The sequence below is a fragment of the Pongo abelii genome, chromosome 4, assembly GCF_028885655.2.
Source record: "Pongo abelii isolate AG06213 chromosome 4, NHGRI_mPonAbe1-v2.0_pri, whole genome shotgun sequence".
Classification (NCBI taxonomy): Eukaryota; Metazoa; Chordata; class Mammalia; order Primates; family Hominidae; genus Pongo; species Pongo abelii.
In genome coordinates this window covers 14,730,892-14,746,434 of record NC_071989.2, presented here as the reverse complement: position 1 = coordinate 14,746,434, position 15,543 = coordinate 14,730,892, and the positions used below count along the sequence as shown (strand labels likewise).

The window sequence follows — 15,543 nt, the reverse complement described above, 5'->3', positions numbered from 1 at the left end:
GAAGACTCGCTTTCGACTTAAAGGCCACGACACAAAGTACACTCTGAACCCACCTTTGCAGTTATCTGGAACTCCTCGTGCTCTTTCAGGAGCTCCTGGGTGTGCTGTATACTGGAGCCCGTGGAGGTGTGCGTGGAAAGGTAGAACTCGCCATTGTCATGGATCCATTCCAAAGCCTGGAATGGGAAGGAATGAATGGAGTCAGAGGGCTAAACATTCCTGAGAGGAGCCCAAAGCCCCGAGCACCTCATTTAAAGGTCAAATCACAAACCAAGGCTGGCAGCATCGAGAAGCATTCCCTCCCAGAGAGACAAGTTTCTGAAATAAAACTGAAGTCTGATCACAATTACAAAATTTTTAAAAAGGACATTCTAGATGGTTATAACGGTATCGCTTATGTCGCAACAATAAAAAGTTTGAGTTTCTTAGTATTCCATGGTGTATATGTGCCACATTTTCTTTATCCAGTCTATTGTTGATGGGCATTTGGGTTGGTTCCAAGTCTTTGCTATTGTGAATAGTGTTGCAATAAACATACGTGTGCATGAGTTTATAGTAGAATGATTTATAATTCTTTGGGTATATACCCAATAATGGGACTGCTAGGTCAAATGGTATTTCTGGTTCTAGATCCTTGAGGAACCGCCATACTGTCGTAATGAACTAATTTACACTCCCACAAAAAAAAAAAATAGTTTGAGTTTCTTGTAACCATGAACCTAAAGGCACAATAAAAGTACAATGAAAGAAACCACTACTATGAGCCTTTTTCAGGAAGGGACTAGAGTGGAAAGAAAGGGGAGGCAGCCGCCCTGGGGAGCGTCCTGGAGCAGAGGGGCAAGGGGACATGGCCAGGGCAGCAGTGGGAAGCGGGACAGGACAGGACAGGGCTGAGAAACCCAGAGGTCTGTGCCTCCTGGACCTGGTGCAGGAGCGAGGAGCCAGGAGCAAGGAGCGAAGGAGGAGGCGGGGCGCGGGGAAGAGGGAACTGAGAACACCACATCTAGTCGTTTCTAACAACAAGTAAGACAAAAGGGACACGGAGACAGGGAACCGAGAGTGCAGTTCTGCTTCTCATAAAGTCACTGTGGAGCGATGTCAAGGATGTAACTGGGATTTATGAATCCGGAGACTAGAAATGGAGGCCTGGGCTGGGAGACCGCACACAGAAAGGACAGAAGAGGAAAGAGAGATGAGAACAAGCCACAAATGAGCACCAAGAAAGGCAATGACCAGAGCGGAAGATAGGAAGGAGAGCAGCAAGGCCTGGGGTGGGTGGCCACCAGGCGGGAGGGGCGCGCGCCAAGGCAAGATCTGCAAGAGCCCTGGAGGCTGGTCTGTGAAAGCACTGGGTATCCGCTGCATATTGTGAGAGTGAACAGAAGCGGAACGGCCGGAAGGCAGATGGGGCACCACCTGCAACAGCACGCACTTCAGGATTTTATTTTCGGTGAATAAGCGGACTTTAGGAAAATGCAACAATACATTCCATTATCTTTCTCTGCCAACAGAATTATGTACAATTTTGCTTCTCTATAGCTGAGGGATTGTCTTTCAAGAGAGATAATATAGTTATGTGAGAAAAGAACCCGAAACCATCTCTAATTAGAAATCTAACCAGGCCTCCAATGATCTTAAATATGGTTAAACTGTCTAATAAAATGTTAAGAGAGTATAATTTACTGAACGTGACTGCATGCCACCTGGCTGTTGGGAACATGCTGGCTACACCTGGCCCGTCACCGGGAGGAGAGAAGGACCAAGGCGGGGCACCAGATCCCTGGCCTAAGAACCCAGTTCATCCAACTCTGGGAACTGAGCCGTTCTGAGCACGGGCTGCGTCCTTCGAGACTTACATTTTTCAAATTGGAACAAAAGCTGTTCCTTAAGTGGGAAACCTCTGCTAAGAAAGTTAATTTTTCTTCAGCTAAAAAGCATGTATCCAATGCCTGCTCTGGATCAGCTGCATATGAGGTTGCAAGCTGGAATCAGAAGATGGGTCCGTGTTGCGGTCAGAACGTGGGTCAACACCAACTGTCATCACAGAATTGCCCTGGGTGACTTTAAGGCACCCAGACCAGGGCCGGGCCACACACAGACACTGGGGGAATCACCTTCTCCCCTGTGCTTCCCTCCAGACCCCCCAAATTCTGGATGAAAGTTTACGGATTCTTAAGCTACCATTAAGGCAAAACAGAAGTGACAGGAAACTTAATATTTAAGATGGGGTCAGATTTTACAATAAAATGATCTTCTTCCATGACTGATGATATAGGCAGAAGCACTTCATCCCAAAATGACTTAAGAAGGGGATACTCCAAATATACCCCCTTGATACATCAACACTTTTTGACTATACTAAATTATTAGAAATTCTGGGCCAGGTGCGGTGGCTCATGCCTGTAATCCCAGCACTTTGGGAGGCCAAGGTAGGCAGATCACCTGAGGTCAGGAGTTCGAGACCAGCCTGGCCAACATGGTGAAACCTCATCTCCACTGAAAATATAAAAATTACCCAGGCGTGGTGGTGGACGCCTGTAATCACAGCTACTTGGGAGGCTGAGGCATGAGAATCGCTTGAACCTGGGAGATGGAGGTTGCAGTGAGCTGAGACCGTGCCATTGCACTCCAGCCTGGGCAACAAGAGCAAAACTCTGTCTCAAAAAAAAAAAAAAGAAAAAAAAAAAGAAAAAAGGAAAGATATTCTGTCACATTTCCTACTTAATTTTAACTTGATTAATCGGAAAAATAAAAACTTTGTCTTGAAAATATAAATACACCAATATAAAAAAAATCCATCATATTTACCTAAGTACAGAACCAAGATTCCCCAATAATTTTTAAATAATCGTCGTCATTATTACTTGTACTTTGCTGTCTTAGAGATGAGGTAAAGACAGTAGGGGAAGGCACACTTGCTGAGGGTCAAAATCATTGAGTGACATGCTTTTACCAGGCTGTGGGGTTTTCTTTTTATAACAAACTTAACCAGAAGGCCATACTGTTTGTCATTAGAAAGTGGTTTTCAAGATGGCGGAAATGTCAAGCTCAGCCTCTCTGTGGAGACAGGTGTGAGCACGGGGGTTTGGGGGGAGGCTGGGCACCAGGTGTGCACTGACCTGCTTGGCACTCCTCTCAAAGACCACGTACTGTTGACACTGGTCCAGCCGTCTCTTCCTCATTGTCCAATAATGCAATACCCTGTTCTCCCGTTGGAAGAGCTCATTCAAGATATCTGAGAGAAAAAAAAAAATGATGTATGTTGGTCCTTGCAATCAATTAAAACACCCGCAAAATTCCACTCCTTTTTATTTAGACTTTTATGCAAATGCCATGGCAAGACAGCATGATAAAGAATCGCACTGCTTTCCTGTCTCAGTGAGCCTGTCAACCAGACCTCTTCTCACTCTCACCTCCATTGATCATCTTACGATAAAGAAACCACTGGAAAATTTAAGGTCAGTCTGGAATACCTCCGGCTGGATGGATTCGTGGGATATGTGTATTTTGTAATATGAATTCGACATAATGCACAATTTTATAATATGCAATTCGACAATAGCTGAAAAAAAATCAGCATTTTTTTCAAGACTATTAAAACCTTGTGTAGATGGAGCTTTATATAGATTAAAGGTTGTATCAAAATGGTGGAGTAATAATCAACAAGGGTGGATTAAAAAAAAAAAAAAGAAAAACCAGGCCGGGCGCAGTGGCTCATGCCTGTAATCCCAGTACTTTGGGAGGCTGAGGCGGGTGGGTGGATCACCTGAGGTCAGGAGTCTGAGACCAGCCTGGCCAACATGGCGAAACTCTGTCTTTACTAAAAATATAAAAATTAGCAGGGCATGGTGGTGGGTGCCTGCAGTCCCAGCTACTTGGGAGGCTGAGGCAGGAGACTTGCTTGAACCTGGGAGGCAGAGGTTGCAGTGAGCCAAGATCACGTCATTGCACTCCAGCCTAGGCGACAGGGCAAGACTCCATCTCAAAAAAAAAAAAAAAAAGAAACAAAACCATAACCCCTTAGGAGAGGAAAGGACATGAAGTGGGGAAGCAGAGAAACATGAAGCTATAAAGCAAAAAAAAAAAAAAAAAAAAAAACAAAAAACACATTACACAAACATTTAAAATGTCATAACCAAACAAGAACCACCAAAAACTGGTGCACAGACAAAAAATTTTTAAACACTGGGAACATATGACACAGAATAGTCAACAGAAAAATGATGAACAATTCTTTAGAAGAATGAGCAAAGCCTATAAATGTGAAGTTCACAATTTAAAAAATACAGTCACTAAATATACAGGAACACATTTAACCTCAAACAATGAGACCATCTTTCACCTCTTTCCTGGCAGACGGATAAGATCCAGTGTTGGAAAGAGTAAGGGAACAGGTAATCACGATCCTCTACTATGGAGGGAGAAAAACTGAATACGATGATCCCAGGGAATGACACTGAAAAGGTGCATGCATACCTTTGAACTGGGAACTTATCTTTCAGATGAACAGTGCTCACACAAGTATTCAAAACTGTACAAAGATGTTTGAACACTGAAATGCTGGTTAGAATAGTGGAAAATGGGCAGCAATGTATGACTCATCAATTGAGGGACAGGTCAAATTAACTTCAGAAATGCTATACTGGGTATTAAAAAGAACAGCAGATCTTTAAATTCTGACATAGAAAGATGACTAAGATATATTATTAAGTGAAAGATGCAAGTTGCAAGGTAATATAGTCCCATTTTTGTAACAAATTAAAAAGTGGGATGGGTGAGTGAAATATACACGTTTATATTTCTCTACATATTTACATTTATATGCACAGACAGGTTGCACGAAAGTCTTGACAGTGGTTACCAGTAGCTAAGGAATTAGGTTAACTTACATACATTTGTACACTTTATGAGTTTTTGACACTAAGTCTGTTTTGCTCTAGAAGTTTATGAAACAAACAAAAAACTTAAGAAAAAAATTCCCAAGACTGAAACTGCAAATCAAATAAAGGGTTCCTGGTAACTTTATTATATTGGAAAACCATTAATATAGGAAGTTTTCCACAAATACTTACTGAGTTCCTAGCAGGGTGTACTTTGTGATAAGTAAGAACAGAAGAGCAGCATTTACATCCAGCCTAACAACAGACTCTCTCAATACTACCTCCAAAATGAACCCCAAATTTATTGACTTTTCTCCATCTCTACCATTATCAACCTAAATACCACCATATTCTTATGGTGACAATATGGTGTCATCACTTTTGATGACAATTAAAAATGCCTTTAGACACTGCCAACTATCCCCCAGGGACCAGTGGTCATGCTGTTATTTTTACTCCACTGAAGAGGTAAACTAGTTTAGTGAAATAAATTAAAACTTTGAAATCTGAAGTCTGCTAAAAAATTAAGCTATCACTTACATGAAAATATTGCACATGAAAATGAATACGAGCTAACACATTTTTCCTAATCTCTCATTTCCACAGTCTCTGCCTGAGCCAGTACTAATTTTGGGCAAGTGAGCAGCCAACAGTGCTAAGTGCCCTCTTGGATATAGGGCTTCCTCAGGCTCCTGGGGTGGGTGGGGGGGGGGAGGGTCCTCTGACCATGTGGTCTGAGACTCCTCCTTGCCTGTGCCTTGGGGTTACACTGTCTTTTCTGCCACCATTACTCTTACAGGAACTTAGTGGACTGATTCGAGCATAAATAAACCTTTCACCCCCATGTAGGCTCTGAGGGAAACAGAACACTTCTATTAATTCTTCACAGCATCCAACATTAGGATATACAACAGCAAAGGCATAATGAAGATCTAATGAGGGAATAAACGAAACACAGTCTCCCTCTCACACATAAACGGGTGTCAAACCAGCGCAACCTAGAAAGGACCACAATATCTTCAATCAGAAAAGACAGGACACAACCAACAAATAAAAGCAATATTGAGAGATGGGTGAACTTATTTCTACAGGAAATGAGCCAAGTAAACCAATTATCAATGCAAATAACTTGCTGGACCAGAAGACTTATTCACGCAGAAAAATGGTTGCTTTTGTGAGTTGCACATTTTTCCAGAAGAAAAAGCCCATCAATACATATGTTTTATTGATAGAACTTAGAGAATTACAGTGGTGTAACAAAATTTTGTGACAACTAATAGATGAATCAGATAAGCAGACAGTAGAATGTAATGTAGAAAGTTTTTGCCAATCATATTGTTTTGAAAAGTGTGAGATGAATCATTTGCTAACTGATTATCACAATTTTTTTCCTATAAAACTAAACTTAGGCCGTGTAGCCCTGGTCAAAGTTACTTGCTTTGTGCCTTAGTTTCTTTATCCATTTTCCTTCCACATCAATCCTATTACAATTTAGTATGTGTTTTCCCAGACCTTTTTCTAAACACTTACGTATATACACACACACACACACAAACATGGTTTTATAGGTTTTTATACTCAAATGATATAACCTATATATTATTATTTTTCAATTTGTTTTTATTAACTATGCCTTAGATATATGAAATTAATAATACTTTATACTGGTAAAATTGGGATGTATTTTCTCTATTTGAGCTTTTAAAAATACCTTGCCTATAGATAACTCTGGTTTTCCCTTTCCCCCCATTTTTCACTTACTTTAACAAAATAGCCAATGGCAGTAAATATCATCCTGAATTTGCATTTTCTCCCTGTTTATATTCTTCAACTTATTCAATAAATTATCAACCTATTCAATATAATATCAGCCTATAAATTTGTTTAATGTTTTTATTATTAAACTAAGATCATTAGTAAGGACTTCATTAACATGAAATGGACATTTAAAATGAAACTGAAGTTGAGAGTTCAGAACACATCATGCAGGCTCCTTTTGTCTCTTGCTAGGCATGCACTGGGCCGCCCCTGGAGATTCCCAGCTCTACTCACTTTTCACTTGCTGTTCAGGAGCTTTGATGTGAGTCACCATTCCTGGCATGTTCACACTGTTCCTGTGCAGGTATTTCAGGAAGACATCTGCATTCCTCCGAGCAAGGGTGCAAGCCTAAAAAACAATGGAGAGCAATGTGTTGCTAATTTGACTTCTACAAACGTGTATTTGGAGTATACACCACTGGACTCTAACATGTGTCTTTACCTAAAACATTTCTCTGGACACCTTCTGGTTTAGAATATGCATAGGAAGAAATCTAATTCAATTAAAAAAAAAACTCTCTCTCCTGAAGCCCTCGCTCTGATGACACCTGCTGCTACATTCTGCCCTACAGAGAGGCCCACAGGGCAGGAAACAGAGGGCAGCCCCTGGCTTACGGTCGTGGAGGAAGACAAGCCCTGTCTCTGTCCAGTCAGAGAGGTTTGTACACCTGGCCTGCCCCTGGATCACGGCCTAAGGAGTGCCCTTGAGCTGCAGAACTCAGCCGGGGTGGGCCTGGATTTCTATATAGGGTAGACAGTAAACACATTCAGTTTTTTTTTTTGGGCGGGGGGTGGGTCACACAGTCTGTTTCTCCGTCACAACTACTCAAACAAACAACAGATGAAAGCAGCCACAGGTGACAGGTAAACTGTATCGATATGGCCCAACTTAGCCCTCAGTTCAGAGTTTGCCAACCCTGGTTGAAACTTTGTTTTGTGATGTTATTGTGGTAACTGACAATATGTGTTTATGTTTATGCAGCAGGATAAACCAAACCAGTTTCATTCATATATTTTAAAATAAGCGTTTTAGATAAAAGAATACAAATATAAAATCAAAGAAGGTAAGGAAAAAACTCTTTAATTATACGTGAATTGGAAACATCTTGTGCATTTCCTGTCTTGGGTCTGGAATTAATCTTTTCTTCAAGGAGCTCTATCTTTTCTTCTAGTGTTAAATGGTATTTAGAGCCCACAGTCTAGTCATTCGGGATGATCAGGGCCTTTGGGTTGGTCACTGTTTCCAGACTTTTTCAGTAGATGGAGCGAGGCTATCTTTTTTTCAATTAAGAGAAAAACACATCATGAGTCTCTACTGATCTGTATGAAATTTCAAGTTGTCTGATATGGCCTGGCTCTGTGTTCCCACCCAAATGTCATCTTGAATTGTAATCCAAATTGTAATCTCCACATGTCAGGGGGAGAAACCTCATGGGAGGTGACTGAATCATGGGGGTGGTCCCCCATGCTATTCTTGTGCAGCGAGTGAGCTCTCACAAGATGTGATGGTTTTGTGAGGGGCTTTTCCCTGCTTCACCCTGTACTTCTCTCATTCTTCTCCTTCCCTCGCCATGTGAAGAAGGACGTGTTTGCTTCCCCTTCTGCAGTGAGTGTAAGTTTTCTGAGGCCTCCCCTGTCCTATGGAATTGTGAGTCAACTAAACCTCTTTCTTTTATAAATTACCCATTCTCAGGTATTTCTTCATAGCAGCATGAGAATGGACTAATACATTGTCAAACCAAACAACAAGGAAGATGCTGAAGACTACGAGGGTGATGGCTAAGGACAGCTAAGCAACCTGCCTTGAAAGGGCTCCTATGGATAGGATGAGCTGCATGTTATAAGATAAATGACAGTGACTGCTTTGAAACACACCAAATATATTTAAATCCATGAGGATACTAAAAAAAAGTCATATGTAGAAGTTGCTATGGCAACAATTCATTATCCTGAAAATGGCAAATAAAAAGGATCAAGCAAGCATTTACTCTGCCTTTTCTGGACAAGCTCCATTTTAGAATAACCAAATAGCTGAGAGGGAATAATTCTAGCTAATCGAGGCCAAAGGAAATAATAGAATTAGAGTATCACCATTTTGCAATTTCTAAAAAACAGTTATTACCACTGGGTACTAACCCCATTAGCTGAAAGGCTGATGGGAAGTACAGAGGGATGAACTGCACTCACCATACTTGAACCACTGATCAATCTTCTTACCAATCACAGAGACAAAAGAGAAAACTAGACATTATATGTCTCCTGAGTAACCCCATAGGAAGTACAAGCACCACTGGCAAGATTTTCCAAGCTCGCTTGCACACTCTCTCTTTCTCTCACACCCCCGCCTCTCTTTCTTCACCCCCCATCCCACCCCCCCAACTTTCAAACCAGCTCTGATCAAGGCTCACAACCTAACAAAAATCTAGAAATTGTGGATGGTGCTAAATGACCCCACAGGATGTAATTACCAATCTGGAATGGGGGAAATGCCTCAATCTGAGGAATCTATTTCTTCAATTAATAAATAGTAATGAAAGGAGGGAGTATTGTTTAGATTAAAAGTGATTCAAAAGAGATACCCAACCAAAACAATATGTGGACCCTGTTTGAATCTTAATTAAAACCATGCATAAAACGACATTTATAGGACAGGTGTGGGGGCTCACATCTGTAATCCCGATACTTTGGGAGGCCAAGGTGGGAGAATCACTTGAGCCCAGGAGTTTCAGACCAGCCTGGGCAACATAAGGAGACCCCATTACTATAAAAAAATACAAAAATTAGCCAGGTGTGGTGGCAAGTGCCTGCAGTCCTAGCTCCTAGGGGGGCGGAGGTGGGATGATCACTTAAGCCCAGGAGTCTAAAGCTGCAGTGAACTATGATCACACCAGTGCACTCCAGCCAGGGTGACAAGGCAAGACCCTGTCTCAAAAAAAAAAAAGACATTTTACAGAACAATCAAAAAAATTTTAACAATGCTGGATTTCAGATAATATTAAAGAATTACTATTAATTTTAAAGATATGATAATGGCATTTTATTTGTATTTCTGAAAGGGAGAATTTAATGTTTAAATTCACAAATAAAATGATATATCTAGAATTTTAAATAATCCACTGAAGGTGGATATATGCCCATATATTGATAATCAGTGAAGCTGGGTGAGGAGTAAAATAGGAGGAGAATCCATTCTCTCTACTTTTGTATATATCTTCAAATTTCCATAATAAAAAGGTACTTGAATATCCTATACACAAACACCATAAAATTCTATTTGAACAAAGGGATCCAAAAAGGCTTGTGATTACAGGTGCTCCTTGATTTACCCTGATAAACCCATTGTAAGTTAAAAAAATCGTAAGTCAAAAATGAGTTTATTGCACCTAATCTACTCAACATCACAGTTTAACTTAGCCTAGTTACCTTAAATGTGCTCGGTTTAAGCCTACAGTTACCTTGGCCTGCAGTTGGGCAAAATCATCTAAAAACCTATTTTATAATCGCATGTTGACTATCCCATGTAATTTATTGAATGCTGCACTGAAAGTGAAAATCAATGGTTGTATAGCATTTGACGTACAGGTTCTACTGAACAGCACAGCGCACTGGCACCAACAAGTCCAAAAATCACAAGTCAAACCACCGTAACTTGAGGACCGCCTGTATTTTTGTTTTGTAATTTTACCTAAATAGCTATCTTAATTACATGAACTAAGTGGTATTCATTTTTCTTCCATACTAAACGGATCCTGGACAAAGAGGGGAAAATACTAATGATTCCACCTTAAAATCCTAACAGTAGTCAGCATTTAGTAAACTTAAGCAGTAGGGACATGTTGGGGGCAGGGGCTTTAAAAAGGTGTTGACATAGTTATAACGAATGACCTTGGAAACTGTGATGGTTTTTTCACCCCGGGAGCTTGCTTAAAAAGAAAATCACTGTGGTGGGAGCACAAAGTAAGTTACCAGATATAATTTCCAAAGAGTTACAATTTATCCTGCCAGACTAAACAATAACTCTGTCTGTCAGATGATGGACTTCAGAAAAAAACACAAGAAGTGTTAAGTGTAACAGGAAAGTGGTCAGAGAGGTGGGAACGCTGAAGCAATGAGAAGGTAAGGAGGAAAAGTGACCACCACCCCTACTTTTAATGGGTCTGGGTAGTGAGAACAAGCAGAGCCTCAGAAATTCTGTAAGGGCCCAAGAATGCAACATAGAACATTCAGCACCAAACGTTGCTAAATGTTTCAACTACTTTGAAAAATTTAACTGTTCCAAAGCACGTCTGTGACTATGTATGACTAAATGTGACATATATAAAAATATGACAGAGCACTGTAGTCCCAGCTACTAGAGAGGCTGAAGTGGGAGGACCGCTTAAGCCCAGGAAGTTCAAGTCTTCAGAGAGTTTTGATTGCACTACTGCACTCCAGTCTGGGTGACAAAGTGAGACCCTTTTTCTGAATTTAAAAAAAAAAAAAGAAAAGAAAAAGCAGTCTTGAAAAATTCCTCATTTAAAGCTTCTCAGAGAGAAAACTCCCAGCCTGGTCTGCATGTGACACATTTCCCTTGTCGGAAGCGTTTCCTGAGTAGGTATCAGCGACTGCCACCACAAGCCGTGTGGCGCTCGCACCGTGTCTACTCCATGCTGTGCTTACACCCCTTCTAAGATACAATCTTCATTCCCTATGAAGGGAATGAGAAGACTAAGTCTCCAAAGGAAGATTATTTTAAGCTATAGGTATTGTTTTTCACCAAATCAATCAATCAATCAATCAATCACTCTGTCTCCAGAATCACCTGGTATTGTGACTTCCAACCAATCCTTATTCATACAGATTTTTAGCTATTTCCCTGTGAAAACTAGAAAGACAGGGCAATCACACATGAAAAAGATTTTAAGGTTTTCTTTCTTCAGCTGACTTCTCACTGATGCAACACTGCCCCTGTTACATTCCACAGCAGGCAAGAGGTGTGGGCAGGCTCCCTTGGGAAGCGATGACTGTGCCATGCACACCTGGCAGGCAGGAAGCCTCTGATGGGTGCACTGTCCTGCAGCGCTGCCCCTACCTTCAGGAATGCCTCCTTCTGCTCCAGGTGCTTGCTGATCATGGGCGTCACGTGGTCCGTCTCGGAGTTTGGGCCCAGCTTATCCGCCCCGCCACACCAGTCTTCTTCTCTCTTGTACTCCTGTTCCAGGCTCTCGAGGACGCTGCAGACCTGTGAGCAGGAAAAGTTTGAGGCTCAGACTTGGCATCTGCCACTGCCGACTGGTATCCCTGGAAAGCCCTTTCAGTCGGGCTCTGGGGATGAAGGTGCTGTCAGGAGGATCAAGACCATAAGAAGGAGCCATGGGCTCTACCTGGCTGGAGAACAACAACAGGGTCAAAAGCAGGCAGACTTTCCAGAGAAAGAACAAAACCAAAGTAAACATCCTGTCTCTCTCTAATGTGCTTCAGGTCCTATGTTTAAATGACAAGAAGAGAGGTGTCTTCTCAGCTACTTTCTAGCTTACTATTCTTTGACATCTAGGTACGCAGGAATAATTTTAACTCCAGCATGCCTTTTCCCTGCTTGACTTGCAACTGATTGGTTCAATAACCACTGACATGTTAACAATGATTGAGTTGTCCAATAAATTAAGCTCAAAATAAAGTATCAGTGGAGAGTTCAAGGAAGGGAACCTCTCCCCTGACCTGCTCTGAGGTTTTGTAGAAAGCGACAGAGGCATTGACGAGCTTGAGGCGATCTTCCATCTTGAGCATGAGCTGCTGCCAGTGAGACGCCACCTTCTCAGCGCAGTCCCGGATCATGTCCATGTCGTAGTGGTTGGCCTGTAGCATGGCTTCTGCCTTCTGCTGCACCTGCAGCGCGCTCTGATGTGTTTTCTAGAGACAGAGAAGAAAAGGGAAGGCGTATTTGTTAGAGTGCCCCACTGACTAGAAAGGAACCAGGATGGCTACAGTTACTCTGTTCTTCATGATTTTGTGGAAATACCTTCAGTTAATACTCACTAGGACGCTTCTAAAAGCACAGCAGACAGTTTAGCAAAAAAGGTTTTATGCCCAGAAACAACTAGGTCTATGTTTAAATTAGCTAATGAAGGATAAAATTCATCAGGACCTCCCAGAATAGGTCTCGGTTGTAGGGTTCTCAGTCTGAGAAATAGCAGGAAAGACACTTAACAGCCAAAGAAGCGGTTGAAATGTTCCAAGTTTATTATTCCTGTTGATCCTTCTCATAATAGCTGCTGGAAGCAAATGAACAAGTAGAGAAAGGGTGGCCAGAGTGAATGCTTTTTATTTTCACTTGCAACTTAAACTCTGGACTCCAGTGAAAAGTTTTCAAGAACTATTGATTTTAAAAAGGAAAGAAAAAACGAATAAAAAGCTAAGAACGAAACAACTGTGTTCTCTGGAGGTCCATGCCATCTGATAAATCTATGCAAATGGCATGGCAAATGCAGTAGGATTTTGCTCAGCTGTCTTCACTAGAACAGCCAGAATGGGCTGAGAGGTCAGCTTCTCTCCAGTGAGGCCACAGAGCCAAGGGAGGGCGTGGTCAGGGAGAGCACAGGTCTCTAAGGACACAGATTTTTTTTTAAACAGTAGCAAAACCTCTCATTTTGCCTGAAAAAATACAAATGATCCCATAAAACACTATATACAATATATTCTAATCCTTTACCCAGACACAGTGATTTATTACTTGCAATTTAATTACTAGAAATCCCTTGGCACAGTATACAGATGCCCAGAGTTTGCACCTCAGGAAGAGGTGTTAATGCGTGTCCAGTGGCACCAAACAGTTGACAATAAATTAATCCAAGGAATAAATTAGTGGCAACTTCTATAGCTTTCTTCTCTGGCTGACAACATGTATGTGAGCAGAGCAGGAGATAACATCTCTGTAATCAAATGTTCTTTTTCCTTTGACATTACCTCGCCACTACCAATCAGAACCATTACCCACGTGCCCTACCCATACCAAAAAAATAAAAATAATTAGTCCACATGCTGACGGTGAATTGGATCAGGCCTGGAATTGGCCTAAGTCATTTTGCGACAGTTCTGGCATGGCAGTGACCCTTGTCAAGGTGAACAAGGCTGCTTTTAAGCAGGAATCTGAGGAGGTTTGCTGTCGGCATTGTTTACTGACTGATAGTGAATTCATGATATACACCTGGTCTTGGTGAGCCCTCTGCTTGGCTGAGATTGGTAACATAGCAGAAATGTGCTTATGAGACCAGCAAGATTAGAAAACCTCAGCTGAGACTGCAATGTGGGCTCCTTGGTTCTGAGCTGTTCCAGATCAGAGAAAGTGCATCTTGCCAGGGCTCCTACAATAGGAGAACAACAGGAACCCCCTGGCCTCCGAGACCTTTGGGATCCTTGCAGCGAGGCTGCCTGGCTGGGATGCAAACCCTCACCTCGCCATGGCACCACACTGGTTCTCTCTCCTGCAATCAACTGCAGACTTAGAAGCACTGTCAATTTGGGTCCTCTGAGTCGTCTTTACCAATCCAGCCCCGTGTGGTTCCCATGGTCGATTCAGGATGTTTGTCCTGAGGAATGAAAGAGCCGACACACAGACAGGCCCAGCGTCCTTACCTCAATGGCATGCTGGAACTGCTCGTGCTCTCGCTGGAGCTGCTCTGCCTCTTGTAACGAGCTGGCTGTGATAAGTCCAGCATTTAACATGGACTCTCCGTTGCGGATCCAACCCAGCACCTGAAACATTATACAGGATAACTCCAAGCAGTGGACTTTCCAGAGAATCCTGTGGACCACCAGGAGTGAGATACGAGCGTGCAAGATAGTCCAGCTGTTCCAGGCAGGTACAAGCACTGATGCCTTCATCATCCTAAAATCCTGGCAACAGCCTGATGTTCTTCCATGGTACCTGACTGCAAGTGCTGCATCTTTTTAATTAGTTCTGTTATTTTTAGTAGCAAATGGGAAATGAAAAGGTGGAGGGTCCAGTGGATTGTTGATATTAGTCCACAAGTCAAAACAGATTAAGGGCCACATTTTAGAAAACCTACTGACACCAAGAATTCCCTGATAATCAAGAAAAGCATTTTTCATTCCCTTCCAGCATTTTTAGGACTGAAAAACTGGCAAATGTTTGAAAAGGGGGAACTAATTTATTTCACGAACTCATTTTCCTATCTAACTGCAGTGTTGAATGGCATAATAACCAAGGTATGAATAACATTGTGCTACAATGATCAGGTTCAAACCATGAGCTTCTCAACTGCACACACACACAGAGGAAGTAAATTCTGACACTGGAAACCACAGATTGTGGGAGGTCTTCTGGATAGTTAGGTGTGGCAGAGACCTCAAGTAACCTATATAATACCTATTGCCCTCTCGTTTACTTAGCACAGAAGTACTTTTATTGTCTAAGCCCTCTCCCAAAGTTGGGGCTTTACTTAGAAAAACTCCAACTAAGTTAAACCCCAACTTTGAGAGAGGCCTTAAACAATAAAACCACTTCTGTGGCTGGGGTTTTCTAAGTAAAACCCCAACTTTGGAAGAGGGCTTAAACAATAAAACCACTTCTCAGCTCCTGTTACAGCTTGGCTACAGTAATGTACAAGTCTAGCCAATGAAAGCAAAGCAGGAGTCTCTGGGGAAGTTTGTGAAAATATTTCTTTTCTGATAGAGGGGCTGCCTCTTTCTCATTATGTGTTCCCCTTCCTGATCACTTGGGATATGGAGGTGATGGCTGGAGCTACAACAGCCACTTGGCAACCAGAAGGGAAAGGCCAGCCATCACCAAGATCTCAGCCTAATGTATCATGGGACCACTAAATGCAGACCAGCAATCTTCTATATC

General features: G+C 42.0%; 1 protein-coding gene across 7 annotated transcripts in view; it reads right to left on the bottom strand.

The window, feature by feature from the left end:
* TRIO (trio Rho guanine nucleotide exchange factor) overlaps positions 1-15,543 on the bottom strand; it is a 370,719-nt gene that overhangs the window by 133,266 nt on the left and 221,910 nt on the right. For all 7 annotated transcript variants that reach the window (XM_024247673.3, XM_063724059.1, XM_063724056.1 and 4 more), the window contains exons 16-21: positions 14,310-14,429; positions 12,396-12,587; positions 11,770-11,919; positions 6,933-7,047; positions 3,120-3,235; positions 54-176 (exon numbers count right to left, since the gene is read on the bottom strand). In XM_024247673.3, the coding sequence (XP_024103441.2) occupies positions 54-176; positions 3,120-3,235; positions 6,933-7,047; positions 11,770-11,919; positions 12,396-12,587; positions 14,310-14,429 (816 nt within the window). The remainder of the gene's footprint in view (positions 1-53; positions 177-3,119; positions 3,236-6,932; positions 7,048-11,769; positions 11,920-12,395; positions 12,588-14,309; positions 14,430-15,543) is intronic.